The sequence below is a fragment of the Borostomias antarcticus genome, assembly GCF_949987555.1.
Source record: "Borostomias antarcticus genome assembly, chromosome: 21".
NCBI classification, from domain to species: domain Eukaryota; kingdom Metazoa; phylum Chordata; class Actinopteri; order Stomiiformes; family Stomiidae; genus Borostomias; species Borostomias antarcticus.
The window spans coordinates 6,529,495-6,554,339 of record NC_140254.1 but is presented as its reverse complement, the minus strand read 5'-3'; the positions used below and the strand labels follow the sequence as shown (position 1 = coordinate 6,554,339).

Genomic DNA, 24,845 nt, shown 5'->3' with positions numbered 1-24,845 from the left:
TGAGTTATACCTCATGGTTCCATATCAGCAATTTATCAACAACTAATTTTGCTGATAATCTCATTCAAAAAACGCGCTTCTGAAGGCTGGTTGGTTGTTTACGTACATGGAGGGCACATTTTCTATGACGGGGGAGGAGCAGGCAAGCAGGGTCTATGCGCTGTAGATCAGCCAGCTAGCTTGCTAGCTAGGATTGGGAGAACATTTGGCTATCTAGCGTAAAGAAAGAAGAATTGAAGCGCCAACACGGATTTCTTGTGGGACAAACGCACGGGCCTCGCTGCTAGAACGGTAAAAATAACTTCGGTTTTCAGTGATGGTTGTACAGAACCTGTAGCTAGTAGCTAAATCACATTCTTGTCAGCTTGCTACCTAGCAGCCAGCTAGGTAACGTTAGCTAGCTAGTGAACCACAGCTAAGATGGCGGTCAAAAGCTTGAAGTCGACACTGACGAGCTAGCTAGTTAGCTATGACGTTAGCTAGATCGCAGAATACACACAGCCCGTCTTCTGAATGCAATGTCTCTGTATTAGAAATGCCTAGTTAAATTTGCATTATTATTTTTGTCACCCTAAGATTTAATGAGGTGACGTAAACAGTCGATGTAGCTTGCTGGTTAGATAGCACTCCAGTTAGCCAGATGGCTGTAGCTGGCTAACGTTACGCACCTACCTAGCTGCTTCGCTAAATTGTAACGTTACCATGTAGAAAACGACTTAATGTTTTCGCGACAGGCAAACAATGTCCCTTGGCTTTTTGCTAGGGAGCTAACTTTGTTAGCTAATGCGAATCAATTTCTTCTGTTTTAGTTAGCTAGTTAGTGCGTTCGCTAGGTAACGCTAGCTAACGTTAGATGAATTCAGATTCAGACAATTTTGATCCCAAGAAGGGCAGTTCATTGATTTGCAGCTTACACAGTCCATACACAAAACTTAAAACTCACAGGCAAGGTAGTTAGCGCTACTAGGCTAGTAGGTAGCACTAACTATAGCTAGCAAGATGGCTGGCTACATTTATGTTGTTGTGACTACAAATTTGACTTCATAGCTGCTCGCTGCTGTACAGTTGTTCGTCTAGCTTGCTTGCTGCTAAATTTAGACAAAAAACAGCTGTTCTCCCCAACAGGTTTGAGTTTATTTTCTTAATTTCTCTGCTAAGCAGCTGCACCAAAGCCCCATCCTAAGGTGCAATCCCAACCCCACAGCAACTGGAATGAAAACCGTCTTTGTTATATCCCTTGTCACAGATGCCTCACTCAAGACGGTACCCGTCCTCGGAGCGGGCCAGCCGGACCAGCTTCCAGGACCGGTACCGGGACAGAGACCGGGGACGCAAGCAGCGGCACAGGAGATCGCCCTCCTTCTCCTCCAGCAGTGACCGGGAAAGAGACAGAGACCGCAGGGGACGGGGACACAGACAGGAGGGCAGCTATGCACGCTCTAGGAGGTGGGCTTGTGTGTGGACTTGCATAATGACTTGTTGTTTTAGTGGCCTTACTATCTTGTGGATAGTGAGTTTGAAAACATTGACACCCAAATGGTATCCTGGATCGGTACATTTGTTTTCCATCTCTCGTTTTCAGCTACGACAATCGCTCAGCAGACCGCAGGCCCTTTGACCGCCGCTTCTGTGAGGGCTACAGACGACTGGAACAGAGCCGAGAAGGAGACCGTGAACGGGAGAGGGAACACGGAGCAGGCCAAGGATACTACACACGCGACTTCTCCCCGAGCATGTACGACTACCGGCGCGGCCGCGAGAGGGAGCGAGAACGGGAGGAGTCGTACCGGCGGAAGGGCAGCAGGCGTAAGCACAAACGAAGGCGGCGTAGAACCAGGTCCTATAGCCCATCATCCTCGGTGAGTACAGCCTGACCTGAGCTTGTCGTTTAACCCTCCCGCTCCTCTCTTTCTCTCTCAATCTCTCTCTTTCTCTTTCTCTCTGTCTCTTTCATCTAAGTCTTTCTGTCTATTCCTCTCTTTAACATTCTCTTATTTACAGCCCGTGGGGTTGGTAAGTAGTACAATCTTTTTTGTTTTTTTTTGTTCTGTCTGCAGAATTTTAATTGTTTTCTTTTTGTCTAGACGACTTAGCCAAAGCTCAGTTTAATCAAGTCACCTTATTAATGTAGTCTTGTAGAGAGATATTGACTGACTTATGGGCACAGTGTGGCTGAAGCACTGTCCACACTTTTTTTTTCTCTGCGTTAAGTAGAGATGAATGAGAGAGGCTGGGATTTTTTTTTATCTCTGCTGGTATAAACATGAACTATTCACTTCTTGACTGCCTGTCATCCTCTCACTTTATCATTTGCTTCCTGGGATAGTACTACTCTGCTTTATCTAAGTGGGCAACATGATAGTTTTTGAGTTAGTTATTTTAACTGTCTTTATCAACTGGTTTTCCGTTCATGAATGGATGTGCAAGTTGCTTCTCTGTTTGTAAGCAGCTGAGGTTAAGGGTAGTGGGGGAGAGAAGCGGAGGACAAATTGTGATCTTTGACTTGTTCCCTTGCACTATATCCCTATCGTTATATATTTCCTCACGTGGTGTCATACGAACCGCCCTATGACCACCAAACCCACCTACAACCACTACGCCAACTACAACACCACCCTCCTCCTCCCTCCTCCTCCTCTACCTGTGCCTCCCGCCGCCGCCGTCGCCGTGGCTACGGCTGCCCCTGAAAACCCCCTGTCCCCTGTCGGTCGTGTCGTGACCTGCTGATGCCGGTTGGGGGCTGAAAACAGCGGAGCGACAGCCGGACGAGGGCACTGAGTGTGAGGGACGACGAGGAAGGGCACCTGATCTGTCGGAGTGGGGACGTCCTGCAAGAGAGATGTACTCACTGCCACTACTCTATCGTAACCCTTCTCCATATGAGTATAAACTATAGAGCTTTCACTGACAGGGAGAGTGCCTGATGATGATGCTGATGATGATGATGATGCCATGCTAGGATTGCTGTTTGCTCTAGCTGAAAAAGCAGGGTGGATTGCACAAAGAAATGTTGGAGATGTTTTTTAGATTAATCGGCTACTACTGCATTTTGTTTTGAAAGATTCTTAGCTGGGATATGTTTTGTCAGAAGAATTTGATTTTAAGTTTTTAATAGTAAATTTGTTCAAATACTATTCTAGGAATAGTATTAGAATCCCCCCCCCCCCCCCCCCCCAATGGTTTCCCCGTCCTCTGTAAGCATAACGTTCTACCAAGCCCTCCTTGTTAGCCTTCTCCTCAAAGCCAACACAACATAGGGAGCATCAATTCAATGTTTGCACACACCTTTCTCATGCTTCGCCTCATAGAATATCTAGTATTAGATCGCTCGAGTAACACCCTACCCACTCTTTGCACACACTATATTACAGCTTACGCTGGCCAAAGAACCTCAAGGGATGTTCTCTCAAAATGTATTCTCATAGTTTCTGCCACGTGTACTGATAGTGCGTGGACTGGAATTATCATAGATTATCAAGAAAGAGCACTTTAGGTCTGCTCTGCTTCTTGAAAAGGGAATGGGCCCTGCTAGCATTGAAACGCCTGTCACTTTGTTTCTATGTGTCTCTGTTGGGTCCACATCTCTAATTCTTCTCTTCCCTTCTCCTGCTCTTTCTCTCCCTTTCTCTATGTCGGTCTTGCAGATGAGATTGTCAGCACTCTGGGAGAAGGCACCTTTGGGAGGGTGATGCAATGCATTGACCATCGCAGGTGTGTATAACGGCTTCTAAACAATAGCTGGTTCCTCATCTTGTGAGAGCCCCCTGGGGAATCCATCTTGTCTGTAGTATAAGGCCACCGTTAGAGAATGGAATATTAAAGGACAATGCTCGTTTTTGACAACCTGGACCTTATTTACGACATATTATAAGACGTTTGACTCACCGAGATCACTTTGAAAAATCAAGCGCGAGCCAGTATATCCATGTAATGGCGGTGGTCGGGGCACTTAGAATGCAGTTTCTAAAAATCTATTTTCTGCCGCGAAACGGTTGTTTTCATCAATCTGTCTTGATGAATCGCTAGCATTGTCGGGCATTGAGCATTGTCCTTTAATGAACTGTCATCCTGCTGTTCAGTACTAAAACCAGGCCTGGTATTTATAGATCATCTCAGGGTATGAGGTCCAGTTTTGCCTTGAACACAATTAGGATATAGAAGGGGGCAGCATGAGCCTAGATCAGCACCACTGTCCTCAAACATAGTAGAGCAATATGCCCATAAAATGCCCTCTGCAATAGAAGTCACTACTGGCCTGCATCTTGCTTCTACCAGTACACCAGTGCTGGTATCAGTACTTTGATTTACTTTGAGTTCCTGTAGTTAAAAGCGTCCTACATCCCCCATAGCATACTAACAAGCATAGCATACTAGCTGCATAACAGCTCCTGAAGCTGCTGTTGTTGTTGTTAGGTAGGTAGGTAGGTAGCTTTATTAATCCCCTGCGGAGAAATTTCACAAATTGTTACAAGAGACAACAGTAACTCAATCTCGATGCTTGCTGCCCAGCAGATTACCTCTTCACTGAGGCCTCCTGTGTAAACTCTGCCCCTCTCTCAGGCTCCCATCAATTATGGATGAACTGTGGTGCTGTGACAGCTTTAGAAATGCAAACCAAGCCGCTTGAGTTCAGCCCCGCTGCGGTTAGGGCTTTTAGCAAATGATACCACAGATGCAAATACCTTTCTAATTATGTCCCTCTGGCACCACGGTTGCCTGATGCCTTACTGATACATCACATGATTAAAGTCCCATTGGATGTTTTATTGATGTTTTATCATTTTTCTTATCCAGATGCAGATATGATCTGTTTTGTTAGTTTGTTTTTTTGTAAGGTTGTTGAATATGGGATGCATCACTCACTTCCAGCTCCTGTGAGTGACAGAGGTGTAGCCTAGCTACCCTCTCTGGGCACTGATGGGGCTGGGGGGGGCTTAATCCCCTTCTGTGTGATGCATATGAGGGTTACCACCCACATGCAGGGGTGTTATTTCTGTTTTTGTCTTAAATGTTGTATATTGTGTGTTTCACAGGGGAGGGGCCAACGTTGCTCTGAAGATCATCAAAAATGTAGAGAAGTACAAGGAGGCGGCTCGTCTGGAGATCAATGTTCTGGAGAGGATCAATGAGAAGGACCCAGAGAACAAACAGTGAGTAGGCAATACACCACCCATTTAATTATGTATTACTAATCCTCCTTATTTTTTCACAATTTATTTTGTAGTTTTGTTCAGTATTTGATCTGAGAAGCCTTCTTTTCTTCTGTGTCCTTCAGTCTGTGTGTGCAGATGTACGACTGGTTCGATTACCACGGCCACATGTGTATCTCCTTCGAGCTGATGGCCCTCAGCACCTTTGACTTCCTGAAGGAGAACAACTACCTGCCTTACTCCATCAGCCAGGTCCGACACATGGCCTACCAGATCTGCTTGGCCGTCAAGTGTAAGTTCTCTCTCAGAGATCCGCTATAGACCCACTGGGTCAGGCGCATAGATCGAATCCTGTAAAGTATTGGAGGTGCGTTTGATTTATGTTATGTTTTTATTTATATTATGTTTCAGGCCGTTCAATTGTTTTCATTTAAACATATTTGCCAAATAGTATTTGACCCAGGTCTGAGTCTCTGTAACCTTTATCCTGACCACAACTGAACCACGTAGCCACTCTAAAACCTCTGGCTGACACACAGACCCTCATTCATTCACCCCTGTTTATGTAGTCTCTAAATGCCCCAACCCCTCACTGACCTTGAGACTGGCAGGGTGATGAAAGGCCACCATTGTTTGCTGCAGTACCCAGGCTTCAGCCACTTGAGGGTATCATGGGCCCAAATACTGGTCAGATGACTGCTCTGGTTATCTTATGTTTTTTTGGGGAATGTGAGTAATTTGTTTGGTTTCTTACAGTGATCTTTATTCGCCCACAGTTCTCCACGACAACAAGCTGACCCACACGGACCTGAAGCCAGAGAACATCCTGTTTGTAAACTCTGACTTCACCATAACCTACAATGTAGAGAAGGTGAGAGTCACAGGCCGGAGAGGACAGGAGGCTTTCTGAAAAGCCTGTTTTACATTGTTTCTGTTATTGCCAAGTGCAATTGTTAATCAATTATGAATGCTACAGCCAAAGTTTACTTTGCAAGTAGAACCAAAGGTGCTTATAAAATAGCAACTATCGCAGGCAAGAATGCAAACACATTCAAAATGGTGACTTGCGCAAATGCCACTAGCAACAATAGCTAGGCTACCATTTTGCATTTTTTACAGAACACATTATTGGTATGTCCTTTTATTTTGATGTCCATGTAACATCCTAAGCCTGTTTATTTCCTTCCTTCCTGTAAGAAGCGTGATGAGCGGACAGTTAAGAATACAGCTGTGAGGATGGTGGACTTTGGCAGCGCCACCTTCGACCACGAGCACCACAGCACCATCGTGTCCACGCGGCACTACCGTGCCCCCGAGGTCATACTAGGTCAGTCACCATCCCTCAGAGTGACCCCACTTCTTAACCATTCAGACTGGAACACTGGAACACCTTTAGAATGGTGGAAAAACTCCATTAGAACAGTGGAACACCTCCATTAGAACGTTGGAACACCTCCATTAGAACGTTGGAACACCTCCATTAGAATGTTGGAACACCTCCATTAGAGCATTGTAATCCTTTCACCAGAACACTAGAACATCTAAATTTAGAATGTCAATTGTTATAATCCTACCATGTCCCTGGCACAGGAACCACACCAGCCAGCCAGTCAACTCCTCAGTTACACACTAATGTGTAGGTTCTAAAACGAATGACAAAGCAAAAATCAACGGCTCGAATCGACAGTCGACTTAAAGCAGCAATAATCCATTTCGAAGGCCTAAATGTATAATATGTACATTTAAGGCACAGGGGCGGAGCAAAGTTCTTATAATATGTCGTAAATAAGGTCCAGGTTGTCGAAAAAGAGCCTTCTCCTTTAAGGGTCTTCGATTGATGATTCGAGTCGTCGACTTTCAGAGGGCAGCTGAATTTGTTAAACTCCTCAGTATGAATACTGCACCTGCACCATTGAATCGCTAGGTTTACGGTGGTGTAGCTGGCTAAAGCGCTTTTTATGATAGGTGGTCGTGCGCCGGCAAGTCAGAGGACCTGAGATTGGACCCAGCGTGGGCCAAGTGAGAGTGGAAGAAATACAGTGACGAGCGACACTCTGACACCTGCTACACTAAGTGGCGCTGATACTGTTTACAGGCACTTGGTTAGGGCATAGAGGAGATGATTTGTGGCTGTTGCTTGTTGAAAGTTAAGCTGAGTCGAGCAGCACCTCCCAGCACAAGGTTCATCTTGCCGCTTGTCTTGTTTACCCGCCAGTCACCGTGTGCTTTGTCTTTGTCCTGCAGAGCTGGGATGGAGCCAGCCCTGTGACGTGTGGAGTATTGGCTGCATCCTGTTCGAGTACTACCTGGGCTTCACCCTGTTCCAGGTCCGAATGGCTCATTCTGGGAGTATCAGAGAACAGGCACTCTGTTTTCACCCGTCCGGGTAGTGGAGAAACAGGCAGACGTGTTGACACAGATCGCACACGCACACAGAGAGAGCAGCAGCAGCTGTTGTCCCCATTGGGGATTAATCCTTAATTGAATCTGTCCCCTGAACCCTGCCAGAAGAGGTCTGGCTGTGTGCTAGTTAGCTGTAACACCATATGTGGAGGCTGGGCACTCATTCATCATGTCACATCATCACCATGTTGAAAGTCCTCTGCTTTTATAGACCAACATGAGAGAGGAAACAATCAGTGTTGTTGTTGTAGGGGGCAGGTGATAGCATGCTGTGTATGCCACTGATGATTTGTACTGTCAAGATGCTCTTTGGCTAACTTTTGTTGTACGTCCCCCCTCTGCCAGACACATGACAACAGAGAGCATCTGGCCATGATGGAGAGAATACTGGGACCTGTACCCTCCAGGATGATACGCAAGACAAGGTCAGAGCTTACATTGAGAGACACACAAACACACAGGGAATCACTCTCACACGTCACACATATCATCATTACTCATACACACACTCCTCTGTGTGAACCCCTCCTTCAGGAAGCAGAAGTATTTCTACCGTTGCCGTCTGGATTGGGACGAGAGCTCGTCTGCCGGGAAGTACGTGAGGGAGAACTGCAAGCCGCTGCGGGTAAGACGGCTGGAGGACGACGATGAACAAAGTACATCATCTTCGCCTTCGCCACTGAGACTGACCGCTCTCTTTCACTTTCTCTCCCCCCCCCCCCCCCCCTTCCCATCAGAGGTACCTGCTGTCGGAGGCAGAGGAGCACCACCAGCTGTTTGACCTGATAGAGAGCATGCTGGAGTACGAACCCTCCAAGCGCCTGGCGCTGGCCGACTCCCTCAAGCACCCGTTCTTCGAGGCCGGACCGTCGGGGGAGCAGGGGGGCGGGAAGAGCTGGGAGGGCAACCGAGACATCAGCCGGTGACACTCCGCCCACTCTGACTCTGAAACCAACCACGGACTATGGGGAACCGTTTGAATTGGCGGGCCTCTCACTGTCTCGAGTCCTTTTGAAAAGAAATCACCGGTCATCGTAGCATGGACCTCTTCCCTCCAGCTTCCAGTAGTATACCCCCAGCCCCACCCAGCCATTCTCCACCCAGAGAAGAGACAGGTGTGCGCCTGCAGCCAGGAGTCCAGAGGGTCACCAGCCAGAATATGAATAAAGTCCGGTCCCTTTCCACCCTCTGTTAAGAGGACAATGACCAAGAAAGGATTATTTTTAGCTCAACCATAATGAAGCCCATAACTGGCTTCAGTCTTCCGCATGTACAGGAAAGGACAGTCTTTTCCTAACGAATGGAGCGCGATAGCAAGAGCAAGGCAGAACTGTCTTTTAGAGGAAGTGTGATCGTGTGGTCTCGCCTTGAGGAAAGATGTATTCGAGGGTAGAGTCGTGTTCAAGTGCTTAGTTCTATGTAAAGACCAGCCCTTATGTGGAATCTCTGGCCCATGCCCCACCCATGTGGACTGATTTAAGCCAATGAGATGACACGTTTAGTCAGTGATTGACACTCCATGCATATTGGACTGTATAGCCCCTTATTGATCTATATATATAATTTCTGTTACTTTATGCTATGCTTTTTGTGTGTGTGGGGGGGGGGTTGATGCTGCCATGTTAATGTATTGCTCACTGACAATTCAGCTGTTCTTTCTCTTAAATCATCCTGGGAACTCAAACAAAAACACAACGCAAACTGCCTTTTTACATGTGTGAAAGAATCAGGCCTGTGGTCTGAGATTAAGCACACAGTGTAGCAATGGAAACCCCTTCAAAAGGCACAGGCACACAGCACAGCCCATGTTTACAGTATTTATTATGAGAAGCTTCAGCTGGCCATTCCTCCCCCCTGTACATTGTTTTGTATGGATTCAAATGTATAAACCTGTATATATGTATGATTTGTGTAGAATTAAAGTTAAGTCCTCCCTGCCAAGGCTTAGAGCCCCATCAGCGTCAGCTTTAGCCTCTGGTAGAGTTAAGGGGAGGCAGTTTGTTTTAAAATACCCTGACAGTCTGAGTCCCTGATTTCTCCACTATATATGACACTTATTCAGGGGGGCATGATGGAACTACAGTTGAAATCATAATCATTCAACCCCATCACGAATTAGGTTTATTGGCAAAATGTACAAACTTTCAGATATTTGCAATAAACAAATCAAACAATTTAAATAGCTCAACCCAATTAATATTACAAGTGGGTTCTCCAAATTCAACACAAAATGCCACTTTTAATGACTATTGCAGTCTCAAAATTATTCAACCCCTTAGTGACAAGCACCATTAGTACCTTTTGACTTCGAGTCCCATAGAAAATCTGAGGTGCGATTTGAAGAAGGTCCATTGCCCATGAGGAATGGGCTAAGATTCCTCAGGAACGCTGCCGGAAGCTGGCTGGCTGCATCACGTTTGCAGCAGGTCATAACAGCAAAAGGGTGCTCTACTACTAAAGACGCTTGTCACGAAGGGGTTGAATAATTTTGAGACTGCAGTAGTTGTAGTAGTAGACTGCATGTTTTTGGAGAAAATTTGGAGAAACCACTTGTAATATTAGTTGTTGAGCTATTTAAATTGTTCTTGTTAGATTTTCCTTATTGCAAACAGATGAATGTATATTTTAGCAATACACCTGATTTGCAATGGTGGTTGAATAATTTTGATTGCAGCTGTGCCTTTTAGTAGTGTTGGCACTGGTTTGAATGAACAAGAAGGCATGTTGGACATGGTAATGTTAACAGCAACAGTCTAGCCATCTTTCCCAGACTCATCTGTCAGGTGTAAATCAATACTCTCATGAAGTCTGTTCATGACAAAGTCAAACTCATTATTGTAATGACTGCCAAGTACATTATCCCAATAATCATGACAGGACTAATCCTAAAAGGATCTCCTCCTTCAGGTTTGTGTGTGTCCCGCTGGTCGATAATGAGATGAGCAGCGCTTTTGCGTCTTCAGCTAATCTGCTGGAGGAGCAGGAGGGTTGGGTCACCACTCCCTCCCATCCCCCGTTACAGGAGCCTCAGACTGAGCAGGTAAACACACTAGTCCGTCAGCCAGAGTACCTGAAGCAACACTGCACCTGGAGCAGCACTCGGAATACACTGATGGCATTCATTCTCCCAACTGTGAGGGTTAGTTTGAGCAAGTGACGGGGACACATCGGCTTCCATCGACAGGTGTGCACTGTGGGACCTGGTACTGCATTACATAGGGTTTTGTTTTGACTTTGTTGTGAACTTGGTGATGAATTGAGTTTCACTATAATCTCTAGGATTGTGACAAGGCAGTATAGTGCTTTGCTTTTGCCTGTGAAGACATTCATATTCAGGAGAAATCATGTTAATCTGATCATTACTACTGTATTTCTTTGTCTTTGCAGATCGGTGACGGACACATACAAGCTCTCTTACACACACACACACACACAAGGAGCGGAGATGAATTCCATGATGAAAAAGTCCCTGGCTGCTCCCATCAGGCAGTTCACCAGCTGTGTTTCTGGGACCGAGGACACCAAGCGAGATGGCAACAAGAAGACCCAGGCAGTGAGGAGGAAGAGCGTGGTCTGGAGGAAGTGCGTTGTCAGGAGGAAGAGCATCGTTCGGAGGAAGAGTGCCCCCTGCACCAGCCAGAAAGTCCCCGACTCTTGGCTCAGGGTCTACCAGGCTGACCTTCAGAGGGAAAGGTGGGGTAAAAGATAGGAAAAACTAGGGGAAAGGTGTTCGTGTGTTCCAAATCTGACAGGCAGAAAACTGGGAATAGAAATGTGTACAAGGTGCTCTTTGAACAGAGCGGTATAAAGGATACATCACCTGCGTAGATAATCTTTGGTAGTCTTCACTAACAGACTAAGGATTAGTCTTGAAGGCAAGCTGGTTGAGCATATTATGTTGCACGTGTCTAAAGCCTTTTTGTGTGTGCTTGTGTGCCAAAGGAAATTGAGAGAGGCCAGGTTTGCCAAGAAGAATGCTGAGAGGGCAGTCGGAAGGATGCACTTCAGGAGCCAGCACTGCCTCCGTAGGGTAAGTTTGCGTGTGTTTGTAGGTTTATGCGTTTGTGTAGTCAAAACAAACTTAGATGACAAATCATCTAATATTCCCATTGTCTCTCCATATAGACTTCCAATGCCCGGAGACCAGCAGGGAAGACAGCGAACTGCTCTTTATTTGGTGCCTTCCAGGGAGAGGACTTTCTCCGTAGTGTAAGTGTGTGTGTGTGTGTGTGTGTGTGTGTGTGTGTGTGTGTGTGAGAGAGAGTGAGAGTGTGTATTTATGTGTGTTGTCAAAACAGACTTCAAAGTAACAGGTTATCTAACATTCCCATTGTCTGTCTATACAGACTTCTCATGCCAGGAGGCCAGCAGGGAAGACGGCGGACAGCGCTTTATTTGGTGCCTTCCAGGGGCTTAGTCTGGATGGGCTGACAGGAGGCACCCAGGCCTCTGTGTCTTTCAGTGCAGACCAGTGCAAAGTCATGTGAGAATGAAAACCACTGTGAAGTTACAGCAATACATTTCATACAGGACATGGGGGGAGAACACTTTTGGTGATAATAATGACGATATGAAGTTGATCTTGAAGTTGAACTGACGTCAAAGATGAGAGAATTACTAGTGTACTTGCTCGATCTTTTAACTTGTGGTCACAACCATTACTTACTAGTGCTGCTATGAGATTAGACCTGTCTTGTTCTTAGTGCTTTGCTTGTTGTTTTTCCCTAACATAGTATGATGTATATGTCAAGGTATTCGATCTGTCATACTATATTCATTAATATATATATATATATAATTTATATTAATAATTCATTAGTGTGTGCATGTCATAAGCCATCTTGTTTTTGATGTGTACCACTCATGATCTTTAACTATTACATTGTATCATTTGCACAGTTTGTACATGGTATTATCTGCACTATTTGTAAATTTGCCTCTGCCAAAAAATTATTAAATGTTAAAAGGCTTTTTTCTTTTTACATTTACATTCATACAGTGACAATGAGTACACACACATACAAAATACCATTTAAGAATATTTTTAATTTACACCGTACTGTGGGGTTGACAGTTTGTTGTATAAATAACTTGAGGTAGGGGCTCCCCAACCTACAACATTGTAGGTTGGCTACAGTAGAGATGGAGTGCGATGAAATGGAAGCTCAGGCAGCTGAGATGATATAGCCACAGGGGTAGAGGACATGCTTTCTGGACTAATCCCCCAAAAGAGGTGTGTGTGTTGTGACGACATTTCAGTTGACATATATTCTAGATAAAATGTGGGCATTTGATCTTTGTTCTAAGTTGACTTGGTAGACCACAACAAAAGTGGTTTGTTACGAACAAAACTTTTATTTAAAGATACAAAAAAATTACAGGACAAAAAGTCATGACAAACCAAGGCGTTTACAGAGATGGAAGATACCCCCATTTTTGCTTTAATTTTTTATTGAGGCTCATAGAGGTTGAAGATGCAGACCACAAATATGTACATTAATAAAAAAAATGAAGGACACAAAACTACACTTCTCAGAGGGATGGTGGGCTGTCTGAGGAGGGAGTTGTGGGTTAGAATCCTTCAACGTCCCACCACATCATAACAGACCGATCACTCTCTCTGCTCCATCTTGACTTTCGGGGGCTTGAGGAACGACCGGTTCTTCTTCTCCTTCTTTGTCTTGCCCTTGGCTTGGAAGTTCCTCCAGCTGTCCACCCGCCCGTCTCTTGTTTCCTGGAAAGGAGTGAAAAGGGTACATTTGGCATCACCTGCACTTTTTTTTCCTAATAAATCAAACCGGAATTACAAATCTGACTCATTTAGTCATTGAAAAGGCACATACCTCAAAGTTTTTCTGCCACTCCCTATCGCGCTTGGCTTTCTCGTGAGTCTCAATCTCTTCCTCTCTCGCCCTTTTCCTGAGGAGAAAGAAATTGTTTGTTGATATGTCCATAAAGCAAGCAAGCAAGCAACTTTCAAGCAAGTTAACTTTGCTGACATCACGAAGTCCATGAAGAATCTTGAGGGATCAGATGGTTGACTGAGAAATAACTTTACCTTTCATGCATGTCCTTGGTTTCCCTCTCCTTCCTCTTGATTTCCAGCTCTGCAAACAGCTTCATGGTCTGCTTGTACACTGCCTGCCTGAACTGGGGCCAGATCAAGACAAGAAGATATGTTAGGTGAATCAGTGACAATGCGCCTCATATTGCCACAAGAAGCTTGTGCATGAAAATGTATTCTGTTAAACAGGGTTTACTTCGATCATGCCTGATGATGATGCAGTCTAACTACCATTTCAGGGTCATCTTCTTCAACAAACTGGGGCTTCCCTTCCTTCTTCAGCTGTTTCCTCTTTTCTTTCATCTGTATAAAGCGAGGGATGACAGCAGGTGAAACAGAGGCCAACATTTCACTGACCGTTCCAGTATTGGGCTAGCTGCAGTTTGTAATCGTAAGCACAGGGTGTAATCTTACCAGTCTCAGTATGCTCTCCTGTGAAATTTATCGCAATTCAAATATTTTTATGTGCTTGGCATGGCTTGGCCATAAGCGATCCCCTGGCGCTTGTTCTCACTGCTCCCATGGAGGACTATGTGCAAGTCATGCCAAGCACGTAAAAATATCAGAATATGTTTCAGGTAGACAGACCACAAATAGGGCTAAATGTCCAAAATAGCACACTACCCCTCTAAAAAGCAACAAAGGTCTGAGAATCACTGTTCTAGCAAATCAGAGTGTGTAAAGAGGAACAGTGAGAAGCATCACTCACCATATGTTCAACATACTCCTTTCCCGCATGGATGACATCCACAGCTCTCTTTTTCTGCTCACCATCCAGTAGCAGCTTGTACGCTTTGTCCACAGCTAGACACACAGTGTGACAAATTAATGACTTGAAACTTTCAATGTATGAAGTAATTATGGAGTTTGGGGCGTAATTTGCACCTTCAAAGGATAGCTGTGCTCTCTCTGGATCACCCTGGTTCTTGTCTGGATGGACCAAGATGGACAACTGAGGGAGAGAGGGAAAGACTTGCACCTTTAAATAAATAAATAAATAAATAAAAAACTTAAATGGCATTTGTTCTGTATTCAGACCAGGCTGCAAAGTGCTGACCTGTCGAAACCTCTTCTTCAGCTCCTCGTCTGTGGCTTCCGGGTCAATCTGCAACACCTAATATATCCCAAATGCTAACTGTCATTAAACAGTTGATCGGCTGGTATAAACAATGATATAACAAGGCTACAATAACTATGAATTTGACACTATCAAAGAGGTCCAAAACCTGTGGACCTGAACTGAGACAATGTCTGACAGCCAGGCAACCAGGGTTACAGGAGAGCCACTTACCTCAAATGGGTTCAGATTGAAGTAGGAAGACCCTGGTCTCAGCAACCTGTCAATCTGCTGCTTCGAGGTCAACACTGAGTCACGTTTCTCTATTTGCTTTACCTGTGGGACAAGACAATATTCCATGTCACCGTGAGTCAACCATAATACTAGTGTTACCATTGCAATGCTCGCAAGTTAAGATAATCAAATTTGGTGATCACTTAACTAACCACCCAAAACGTTAATGTGTATGCCTTGTTCTTCTTGGATCCAGGACTATTGCAGAATGTCGTATTGTGGGAACATTAGCTACCCAGTCATTGTAACATATTCATGGAACTAGATAGCTAGCTAGATCATTAAATCCGGTAGGGTCTAGGCAACACAGATGCATCAATTCTTAAATGCTAAACATTACAGTTAGCTATGACAACAGCATGAGGAGCTCGGCCAAGGCACTGTACATTACGCACCCCCCCCCTCTCTTACACACACACATAGCGTTAGCTTAACACTATGTTTTCAGCTAACGTTAGCAGGCTAGCTAGCTAAGATGATGCTCATGTTAGCTAGGCCCCACAAGACGTGACCAGAGTAATTGAGCAGCCTTTGACAATCGTTTGCGGTAGATTAAAGATGAATCCTTTTTACATATGTCAGCTAAATTTCGCTTACCTCCGAGTAGAAGTTTTGGAATAAATCTTCTGAACCACTTTTGGAAGAAGGCTCTCCTCCTGCAGCCGCCATCTTGGCTCGGGGTTCTTACGTGACGTGACGTCACAGTGTTTTACCACGTGATCCTCAATGCAGTGGCCTCCAAATAAATTATATTGACTAAACGCATTTTAGACAATTTTAATAACCATAAAGTTTAAGCTAATGTGTCAGTAATCAACATTTATGTGGCAACGCGAGGGTGTCTTATGATTCTTCAAATTGCTAGCATTATGACAGAATTTAATGCACCTTTACAGAACGCAGAATTAGATCCTTTCGTTTTTGTGTGTTGGCTGTAATGGTGTGTTCGTTTGTGGTCTGAGGTGGCAAGTCGCAAGTGGCAAAATACCTACCTCCGACCTGTGTACATTCGAGCTATATACCATTATATCACAGTTACCTAGTTATATCTAGTGCATTCGAGCAACTGGGGGCTGAGAAACATATCCGAATTTGCGACGAGGAAGTGCGAGTTCATGCGGTGTTTTATTTAATAATTCCTATAGTAGCAAGTCGCAATTTGCCACCTCCCAGTTATAAACGAACGCACCATAAGCCGACACACCAAGAAGAGGGAATCCCTTTTTGTCGCTCCCTTCCTGCCTCAACTTCCGGCGAGTTGTTGACCTGCAATTCTATGTTGCTACCACAAGAGGCAATGGTCCCAGAACATCAAAAGAAAAAGACTCCACAGATTTCCAAGGTCAGTGGTGGCCGAGTGGATAGTGCGCTGCCTATCAGGTTGTGAGTTCAATCCTTGGTGTGGACATACAAAGGTGCCATGACATATTTTGTCACTGGATGTTATAGAAGTTATGTAACGAGCGTGGGTCATATTTGTTAATTATAGACCATTTTACTATGGAATACCAAATGTGCCAATATTAAATAAATAAATATCCCTTCATTATATAAATAATCATATGTATAAATACAGGAATATAAATAAATAAATAGATACATTGTGAAATCGCTAAATAATTACATAAAATGCAAACAATTAATATTAAATATTATTTAATAATGTGTTTTATTTCATATTTCACATTTTATTTTCAAATTGCCCTTTTTATTTATTTCATAATGGTACTTTTCCGAAGGACACTTTATTTCATGTCACATTTATTTATTTCATGTTGACTCTTTTCATAATGACAGGCGTTGCTGAGAAAGTCCCCGTAACTGCGCGTGCGCGGCATTCGAGCGCTAGTCACCGCTTCTCCCTTCAGCTAACGTCGTTCCGCGCGGCATTCGTGTGGGCTCAACTGTCTTCTTTTCGCCGCTAGTCTTTTGTCATTGTCGCCCGCATTCACTCCATTCCACTTCACGGTTCATAATCTGGTGATATCACTTCTCATTTAATATATTTTCGAAGTATACTAGCTAGTTGTCATACAAGTGTTTAATGTTATGTGTTTACAATCACGATTTGCACACTGAGAAAACGAAGCTAGCGATCGGATTTTGTGATGAGAGACTTCCCAGCTGGCACACGACCGACCTTCAACTTTGAAATATAGTTGGATTAATGTCAGTCGTCGTTTCAACCTTGAAACAATATTGAATGCTCAATGGTTGAAAAAGGTTGATAAAATACTTATAAATCAATGTTGCAATTCTGTTGAAGATCTGTACATTGATGTACAACAACCTCAACATGTCTTCAACCTATAGCCCTTAAATGCACAATATGTGTAAAAAGTGGCCCAACTAAGTTTTTGCTTTATATTTCTTTGCAATATATTAATTTTATTGGTCACAAATCCTTATTTTGCGCTTGCACAAAGAATGAGATTCGAATTTCTTTTTGTGGACCTCCGAGGATGTCCTATTATGGACACCGTAGTTTCTTTGGAAATTTTGTTGCGGTGCATCGTGTGAAATGTTTGTCTCACTAGCTGGACGTAGCTAGTATCTACTTAAATACAAGCTGAGCAATATGCCAGTCATTCCCTTGTTGTCCAACTTTTGCCGCTACTTGTAGATTGTAAGGTTAATATATTGTTTAGCTTGCTAACTAAGTTGGTTTTGCTTTCACGTTTTAACATAGGCTACATCCTGGGTCGTATTGTGCTGCAGAGGTTGTATGTTCAGAAAGCTAAAAGCTGTTACCAGCCGGCAGATTGACTGTGAAAGCCTTTTTCTGTAGCATTGCTGTATAGAAGTATGTCACAAAATGTGTTTGTGTGTGTGCCACAAACACTTATTTTTCACATTATTGTTGGATTGATGTTGTTGCTATTTGCACAGTTGTCAGTGTTGCAACCCCATTCACTGCTGTTGTAGGCCTACATGTGCATCTTGATTCTAATGTAAAATAAAATTATAAAAAGTTCACGCCTTTATCTGTGGCTACATGATTGAAAAGTAATAAGTTGAAACAAAGTTGCAGTTTCAAAAGTGATGCAAAGTTGACTCAAAGACCTTAATTTACCCATGTTGATTTCAAAGTTGATTAACCTTTCAAATTCAACACATATTCAGCAGTGATTGTAAGACCTTAATTCACCCATGTTGAAGAGTAAGATGTTGGAACAACGTCGCGATATCAACGTTAATTCACCTTTCAAAATCAAAACCTAATCCAACTTTGATTCACAGTCACATTACGTTGAATCACCCGTGAATCAACATTGAAATGCCAGCTGGGTTGTTTCTGAATAGCTACCTGGTTGTCATGTTTCTAAGTTTGCTAGTTATCATACTCGATCATACTAATGAGAGACTAATATTGATTGATATATTATATATATTGGTTGATATCTGTGTCTAGCAACAAGCAGTGCAGTGTCATTTATGGCTGCATGTCCACTCTACAGCCATCCACCTCCAGTCAACTGTTGTCCACAACCACAGCTGTCCAGCTCCGTTCATCCAGCAGCGGTTGTCCAGGTCCACAGCCGTGCACCACCTGCTGTCCTACCGAGCCTTCGCCCATCACAGCTCAGGCATTGGTAAGTACTGATATCTCTGAATAAATATCATCTAACATTTTAAAACGCTTCTCAGTGTAAACATTCTATCCTTAGATTTGTATTAATTAATAACATGCTCCACAGCTGCTTAGCACCACAGCTCCTCAGACCAGCACCACAACTCCAGCACCTCAGCTCCTCAGGCCAGCTCCAGCACCTCAGCTCCTCAGGCCATCGAAGAACGAACTGCTCTAGCAAATCCTTTATCCCTTTGGCGTTCAGACTGTTAAACTCCCTGTAGGTGTTATTTATTGATTAATTGTCGTACTATTTTCAAGGTGATCGAGATCATCAATGACCTTCTTAGCTCCTGGTGTAGGCCACTTTTTGTTGATTGTGTATGTGGTGAGATGTTATGTTCTTATATTTACATGCTGCTCTAAACCAATTGCCTCTAGTGGGACTAATAAAGTTGTTTGAATTGAATTGACCACAGCTCCTCAGGCTAGCTCCAGCACCTCAGCTCCTCAGGCCAACACCACAGCATCACAGGCTAGCACCTCAACTCCTCAGACCAGCACCTCGGGCCAGCTCCACAACTCCTCAGACCAGCACCTCAGGCCAGCTCCACAACTCCTCAGACCAGCACCTCAGCTCCTCAGGCCAGCTCCACAACTCCTCAGACTAGCACCTCAGCTCCTCAGGCCAGATCCACAACTCCTCAGACCAGCACCTCAGGCCAGCTCCACAACTCCTCAGACCAGCACCTCAGCTCCTCAGGCCAGCTCCACAACTCCTCAGACCAGCACCTCAGGCCAGCTCCACAACTCCTCAGACCAGCACCTCAGCTCCTCAGGCCAGCTCCACAACTCCTCAGACCAGCACCTCAGCTCCCCAGGCCAGCTCCACAACTCCTCAGACCAGCACCTCAGCTCCTCAGGCCAGATCCACAACTCCTCGGGCCAGCACCTCAGCACAACCAAATAAGACGTGTCACACCTCCCATTGTGTGTCTGCAAATGGTTAAAGAGACAGATAGATAGATACCCCTGTGTCTGCTGTGGATGTCGTAGCAATTAGTTAAACACACACACACAGACATACACCAGTCCACTTCCGGCTTTAGGCCTGGACCTAGTCCCCCCTTCCCCTCACCCTAATCCGGGTCCGTATCCTCTTCCTACCCCCACCCTACCCCTGACCCCTGCCTCTACCTGGACCCAGGCACATTCAACCACACACAGACATACACCAGTCCTGGGCTCAGATCCCCTTCCCCTCACCCTAACCCGGGTCCGTATCCTTTTCCTACCCCCTCCCTACCCCAACCCCTGCCTCTATCTGGGCCCAGACACATTCACGCACACACAGACATACACCAGTTTGCCATGTCTCTCCTATGATGTTTTTAGCCTGTCTTATGTAATTTAATGTTATTTGTAATGTAAATGTAATTTAATGTCATTTATTGCTTTATAAATGTTCTTAGCCGGTAGACAAACATACTCCAGGAGCTTGCTCGATCGCCTTGTTGAGAGGGGTCAGGGAAGAATTTTTACAGCTCACTTATCTGGCCCCTGGGTGATACTGTTTTTTGCTTCCCTCTGGAATATGTAGGGGTGGGACGTATGCCCACCTATGAACACCTTGTTCTCTGTAAAGCGCATTGTGTTGCCTCTGGGTATGAAATGTGCTATACAAATAAAGCATTGATTGATTGACAACCACAACATGTCCCGAGAGCACATGCAAAATAACAACGTATAACTACTTTTAATGTGCATGTATGTATGTTTAATAAAGCATTTAGGAAAAATTTAAATCAAGACTTGAGTATTACCTATTCTGTTGAGTACTATGTTTACAATTGTTCATACATGATATTACAATTGACCTTTCAAGTCTGCCTACACTTAGGTTACTTAGCTAAGAACCATTTTAATTACAATTTACTTAAGGGCAAATACTTTACTTTCATATCAATATAATATCAAGATCCTAGTATAGATGTCCAAATAACCCACCGTGTCCTGGGTCTACTTATTCACCACTTAAAGGGAAGTGCAAAACAGCAAGTCATGACCTTTTCCATAAACAAAAGTTGAACCCATTGCAGCAAAATAGCTAACATTACAGGATTCATCAGTGTAACTGATTTAGCCACTGACTGCTACCATTAATGTTATGGAAGCTGCTGCTAGTTGTTGTGAGCCCATGAGCTTACTGGCTATCCCGCTCTCATTGTGCTGGATTAGCATTGGAAGCATTGGAACTGATGTGCCCAGGTGACAAGACCCATCTTTATTTATCAGACATTACCATCCTACCAGTCCCACACAGAAACAAGCCAGCCAACACACATAAGCCAGGCTTGACATGGCCTGGTTGTCTTCCGTGATTCCGTCCGTGTTATCCGCTTCGCAGAAATCATAGGTCCATAGCTACTATAAAGTGAGACCATCCTGATCTTGTGAGTTCACAGTTAACTAAACCCCCCGTTTTTTGCCCAAGTGAAATTAAATTGTTCTCAACTGACCTACGCCTGTATAAAGGTTCATAATAAATAAGCATCCAAAACCAATATCGGGCTTATTATTCAGTTATAGCCTACCAGAACTTAAAATAGGCCATGATCTCTATCATGACAGACAGTGCTGAACACAACCAGATCTTAAGAACACTTTTACTCTTGGCAATATATAGTTTCCATCATGGGCCGGTTAGTTTTTCGCATCGGACACATCTGAGAATTGCCTCACATCCCGGGATCAAACCTTCCTTGTGTTTCCCAATTCTGTAAAAGTCCTCAAGGATGGTCAGCCTCCTTTCTAGGCCGTTCACCTTCTGCAGGATTGTCTCCTGCAGAATCCCCGTTGGCACATCGGCTGGATGGGTAGCCTATTTTAGGAGCAGTTATGGAAATTCATCAATTCATTATTTTGAGAAAGAAATCACTTTAATATTTTAACGCACACATATTTGTATTCCCCCCTACAATATTTCAATAAAGTATTGAACAACTAATGTAGGTTACCTCGATCCTCTTCTTGAGTCTGTGAAGGAAGATGGAGAAGGCCACCAGTACACAGATGACCGTTGCCCACACTAGCATCCAGTATACCAGATCACTGTAACCCCCATAGAAAGGCACAGTGTGGTCCCCTACTGCAGGAGGGAACTCTATTCCAACCTGGGACCATAAAGGCTTCATTGTCTGCATTTCACAGACTTTCATACAAATCTCTGATAAATTCTCCCTCTGGTCTGTTTTTGTCTGCGGTATAGTTGGGAGAAACCAGTTCTAGACACATATTCTCCAATTCTCTATTGTGATGTCATAGATATCATATACTGTAAGGTTAGAGGTCACAATGCTTTACAGGATAGAGCAATATCAGACATATTATGAATATGAACACATGTATTCAAATAATTATTAATAATAATACATTTTATTTGTAAAGGCACTTAACATCAAATTAACAATCTCAAAGTGCTACAGATCGTAAAAACATTTAGAAAAAAAATAATGCTTCATAGGGCTACAGCTAGCATACAAAGAACCTTAACAAAAAGCTGTCTTAAAAGGATTTCTTAAAAACAAAAAGCTTTCTTAACAAGATGGGTTAATTAATGGACATGTGCAAATAAAAATACTAGTCAGTGGGTCAATCTAAACAGAACTGACAGCAGGTTGCTTCTGCCCCTACTAAAGCAAATTCCGAAACAATGTTGAAACATATCCCACATTTCATTCCAAAGCAGACTTATGAAATCACAAAGAACGATACAGAATCTGTTAACTCTTACGTGACAAAATAACATATGATTTCTCCTACTGAAAAATGAGAACACATAAAAATTCAGTTCTGTCCTTCAGGGCCACCTGCTAATCTGACAGGGCCTCCGTCACACAACGCTGCTGCTGGACAACATGGGGTGTTTAAATCTTTAAAATGCAATATACAGATTCAATTAACAAAAATCATATAAATATTCCTTAATCACAGCAATAAAATGTATCATATTTCCTCCAAACATTTCCCCTCTCATAACAATGTAAACTAGAATTGGTGCTCGGCGAGCACAGACCTCCACCCGCAAATGCATTTCGTGTCTCTGTGCACCAGGGGTGTATTTACCGTGGTGGCACCCGCCCCCGTATGCTCTGATGGGCCACCAGGTTTGCCCCTCCCCACTTTTCATTGGCTCTTAGTGACGTCAATCATTGTGTGCTTCGAACACAAAAGCCGTTGAATGTGTCATTGATGAAGACAGTTCTTCGTGCACCTTTGAGGTAAGAACACGACAGTATACAGGTATTTCTAAGTTCTTGAGAACTAAGTCACAACAATATTTTGCAAACTACCGTTTCCTGTTTGCATGGGAAAATGTTCATAACATGTTTTCACAGCTCCATCAAACCCCACCTGGCAGTGGACATTGTTTCAAATTAAGGCTCTTTGTCTTTGTTAAGTTTTTATTTTTACCTTAACCAGTTACAACTAGTCGATTGCTTTTTATTGCATGTGTCTAGCAGCTAGCTAGTTTGCCATCTAGCCTAATTTTACAAGCAACTTAGCTTAAGTGTTTGTTGTTCTACATTAATTCAACATTAAAAGTCGAGGAACGTATAACTTTCAACCACTTAAATTGAAGTTGAAAATAGTAAGATAATTGCTTATTAATACATGTTCTCAGGGTAGACACTCAGACCACTATGGACACTGATCCGAGACCAGTCCTTGTTTTACTGAAGGGTGCTCCGGGATGGATAGCTTTGAAGGACATGGAGGTGGTTCTCAGTGTGTGAGAGCTGCTAAAGCTAAGAACTTCTCCTCTTCAGCTCAGTGATTTCCTCTTCCAACCCTTTAATGAACCACAGAGCTTGATTCTCTGCTTCTGTTTCTCTTCAATCACCGGAATAAGCTCAGCCTGGCTTCTCTCAATGGAGCACAACAGAGCAGTGAAGACCTCCACACTGTCTGATATGCATGTATCTCTCTTCATCTCTCTGGCTGATCTGTACTAAGAGTTTGATCTGCTGAGCCTTTGTAGATCTGCTGAGCCTTTGTAGATCTAGTTTTCATCATCTGATCAATATCAGCCATCATATTTCCCAGTGAAGCCTTCCTCGGTCCACACTCCTCTTGGATGGACAGCATCTTGATTCTTATGGTCTGTGTTCATGCACATGAAACGCACACACATCTGCCCCTTCCTACAGAAAAGCTCTAACAGCTTGTCATGCTTCTTACACATCCTGTCCTCTGTGGCTGTGACTCTCAGGTGAGGTTCCAGGTAAGTCTCACAGTAAGAGATCTGACATACCAGGCAGGACATCAGGGCCTTGAGCTTCCTCCCTGTGCAGACAACACAGGGCACTTCTCCAGGTCTGGCAGGGGACTCCTCTTCATCTCTGACCTTCAACCGTTTAACATTTTCAACAACATCTCTTAATGTCATGTTGGCACAAAGCTTGGGTCTTCTGTCGAACTTGTCCTTACACCTGGGACACTGGCAGTCAGTGTCAGTGCTGCCCCAGTTGTTACTCATACAGGCCTTGCAGTAGTTGTGTTCACAAGGAATAAACAGGTTCCAAGAACACATCCAGACAGACAGATGGAACACAGGACCTGCTCTTCAGACAGGAGACTGCTGCAGCAAGTGAGAACAAAGGTGCCACTATAAAGCATTTCCTGGAATCAGTTGACACTTGATAGTTTTAGATTTAGAATAGTTAGGATAAACTTAGGTAATGATATGAAGTATAAAATGGTTAAGTAAAATATATGTTATTGCTAATACGCTTTCATTAAGAACATTAACAAGAGCATCAATGTTGATAAAGTAAGCAGCAATTCACTTATTAGAGTGCAGGACTCAAGTAAGGCTAGCTTGCTTGAGGCTATGATAACTCCTAACTAGCTAACGAACATGTAAAGACTAGTTAACAGCAAAGAGAGAGGCCAGGCTGAGAGTTAGTTTTCTCAAATGATATCCTGCAATTAATATTTTTTACATTGATAAAATGATTTGGCTTTATAAGTGTCTGTCCTTTCCCATTTCAACTCATGTGTTAAATTCATTGACATCTTACACTTGGACTTCTCAGATGGTGATAATCAAGCCACTGAAGTCAGTGACACCCTACTGCTGTCAGCCAGACAAGCCAGCAGGTTATGTGAGAGGTAGCTAGTTGATTCTAGGTCTGATCCAGGTATGGATATCGTGTCAGTGTTAGCTATAGACAGTGAATTAGGGACCCAGAAAAGACACTAGAGAGCTAGAATACAAACTAGAGAACTCTACGGTGACATACA

General features: G+C 43.8%; 2 protein-coding genes across 3 annotated transcripts; one reads left to right on the top strand and one right to left on the bottom strand.

Annotated features, from left to right (window-relative positions):
• The first annotated feature begins 157 nt into the window (after positions 1-157).
• Positions 158-9,530, top strand: clk2a (CDC-like kinase 2a). Of its 2 annotated transcripts, none has more exons than XM_084455758.1 (13): positions 158-291; positions 1,247-1,446; positions 1,583-1,859; positions 2,751-2,841; positions 3,645-3,711; positions 5,034-5,150; positions 5,276-5,442; positions 5,927-6,021; positions 6,351-6,477; positions 7,395-7,477; positions 7,899-7,978; positions 8,088-8,178; positions 8,291-9,530. In XM_084455758.1, the coding sequence occupies exons 2-13, from the start codon at positions 1,247-1,249 to the stop codon at positions 8,477-8,479; spliced, it is 1,584 nt and encodes a 527-aa protein (XP_084311884.1). In that variant the 5' UTR covers positions 158-291; the 3' UTR covers positions 8,480-9,530. The 2 variants fall into 2 exon arrangements, with proteins under 2 accessions (XP_084311884.1, XP_084311883.1); XM_084455757.1 differs by having other exon boundaries at positions 6,348-6,477.
• Positions 9,531-12,952: 3,422 nt separating this feature from the next.
• Positions 12,953-15,886, bottom strand: dnajc8 (DnaJ (Hsp40) homolog, subfamily C, member 8). The gene is made up of 9 exons (XM_084455250.1): positions 15,566-15,886; positions 14,909-15,010; positions 14,675-14,731; positions 14,503-14,569; positions 14,327-14,421; positions 13,849-13,920; positions 13,612-13,703; positions 13,397-13,472; positions 12,953-13,287 (listed from the first exon to the last, which is right to left on the bottom strand). The coding sequence occupies exons 1-9, from the start codon at positions 15,635-15,637 to the stop codon at positions 13,165-13,167; spliced, it is 756 nt and encodes a 251-aa protein (XP_084311376.1). The 5' UTR covers positions 15,638-15,886; the 3' UTR covers positions 12,953-13,164.
• Between the last annotated feature and the right edge of the window lie 8,959 nt (positions 15,887-24,845).

What these genes read in the sequence shown, in the direction of transcription:
- clk2a (XM_084455757.1), top strand. Translation starts at nt 1,247, where the DNA reads ATGCCTCACTCAAGACGGTACCCGTCCTCGGAGCGGGCCAGCCGGACC. An exon ending in AAGGACCCAGAGAACAAACA is followed by an intron (nt 5,151 to 5,275) that starts GTGAGTAGGCAA and finishes TGTGTCCTTCAG; the next exon opens with TCTGTGTGTGCAGATGTACG. An exon ending in TGCCCCCGAGGTCATACTAG is followed by an intron (nt 6,478 to 7,394) that starts GTCAGTCACCAT and finishes TTTGTCCTGCAG; the next exon opens with AGCTGGGATGGAGCCAGCCC.
- dnajc8 (XM_084455250.1), bottom strand. Translation starts at nt 15,637, where the DNA reads ATGGCGGCTGCAGGAGGAGAGCCTTCTTCCAAAAGTGGTTCAGAAGAT. An exon ending in TCCAAAACTTCTACTCGGAG is followed by an intron (nt 15,011 to 15,565) that starts GTAAGCGAAATT and finishes CTTGTCCCACAG; the next exon opens with GTAAAGCAAATAGAGAAACG. An exon ending in AGCACAGCTATCCTTTGAAG is followed by an intron (nt 14,422 to 14,502) that starts GTGCAAATTACG and finishes CTGTGTGTCTAG; the next exon opens with CTGTGGACAAAGCGTACAAG.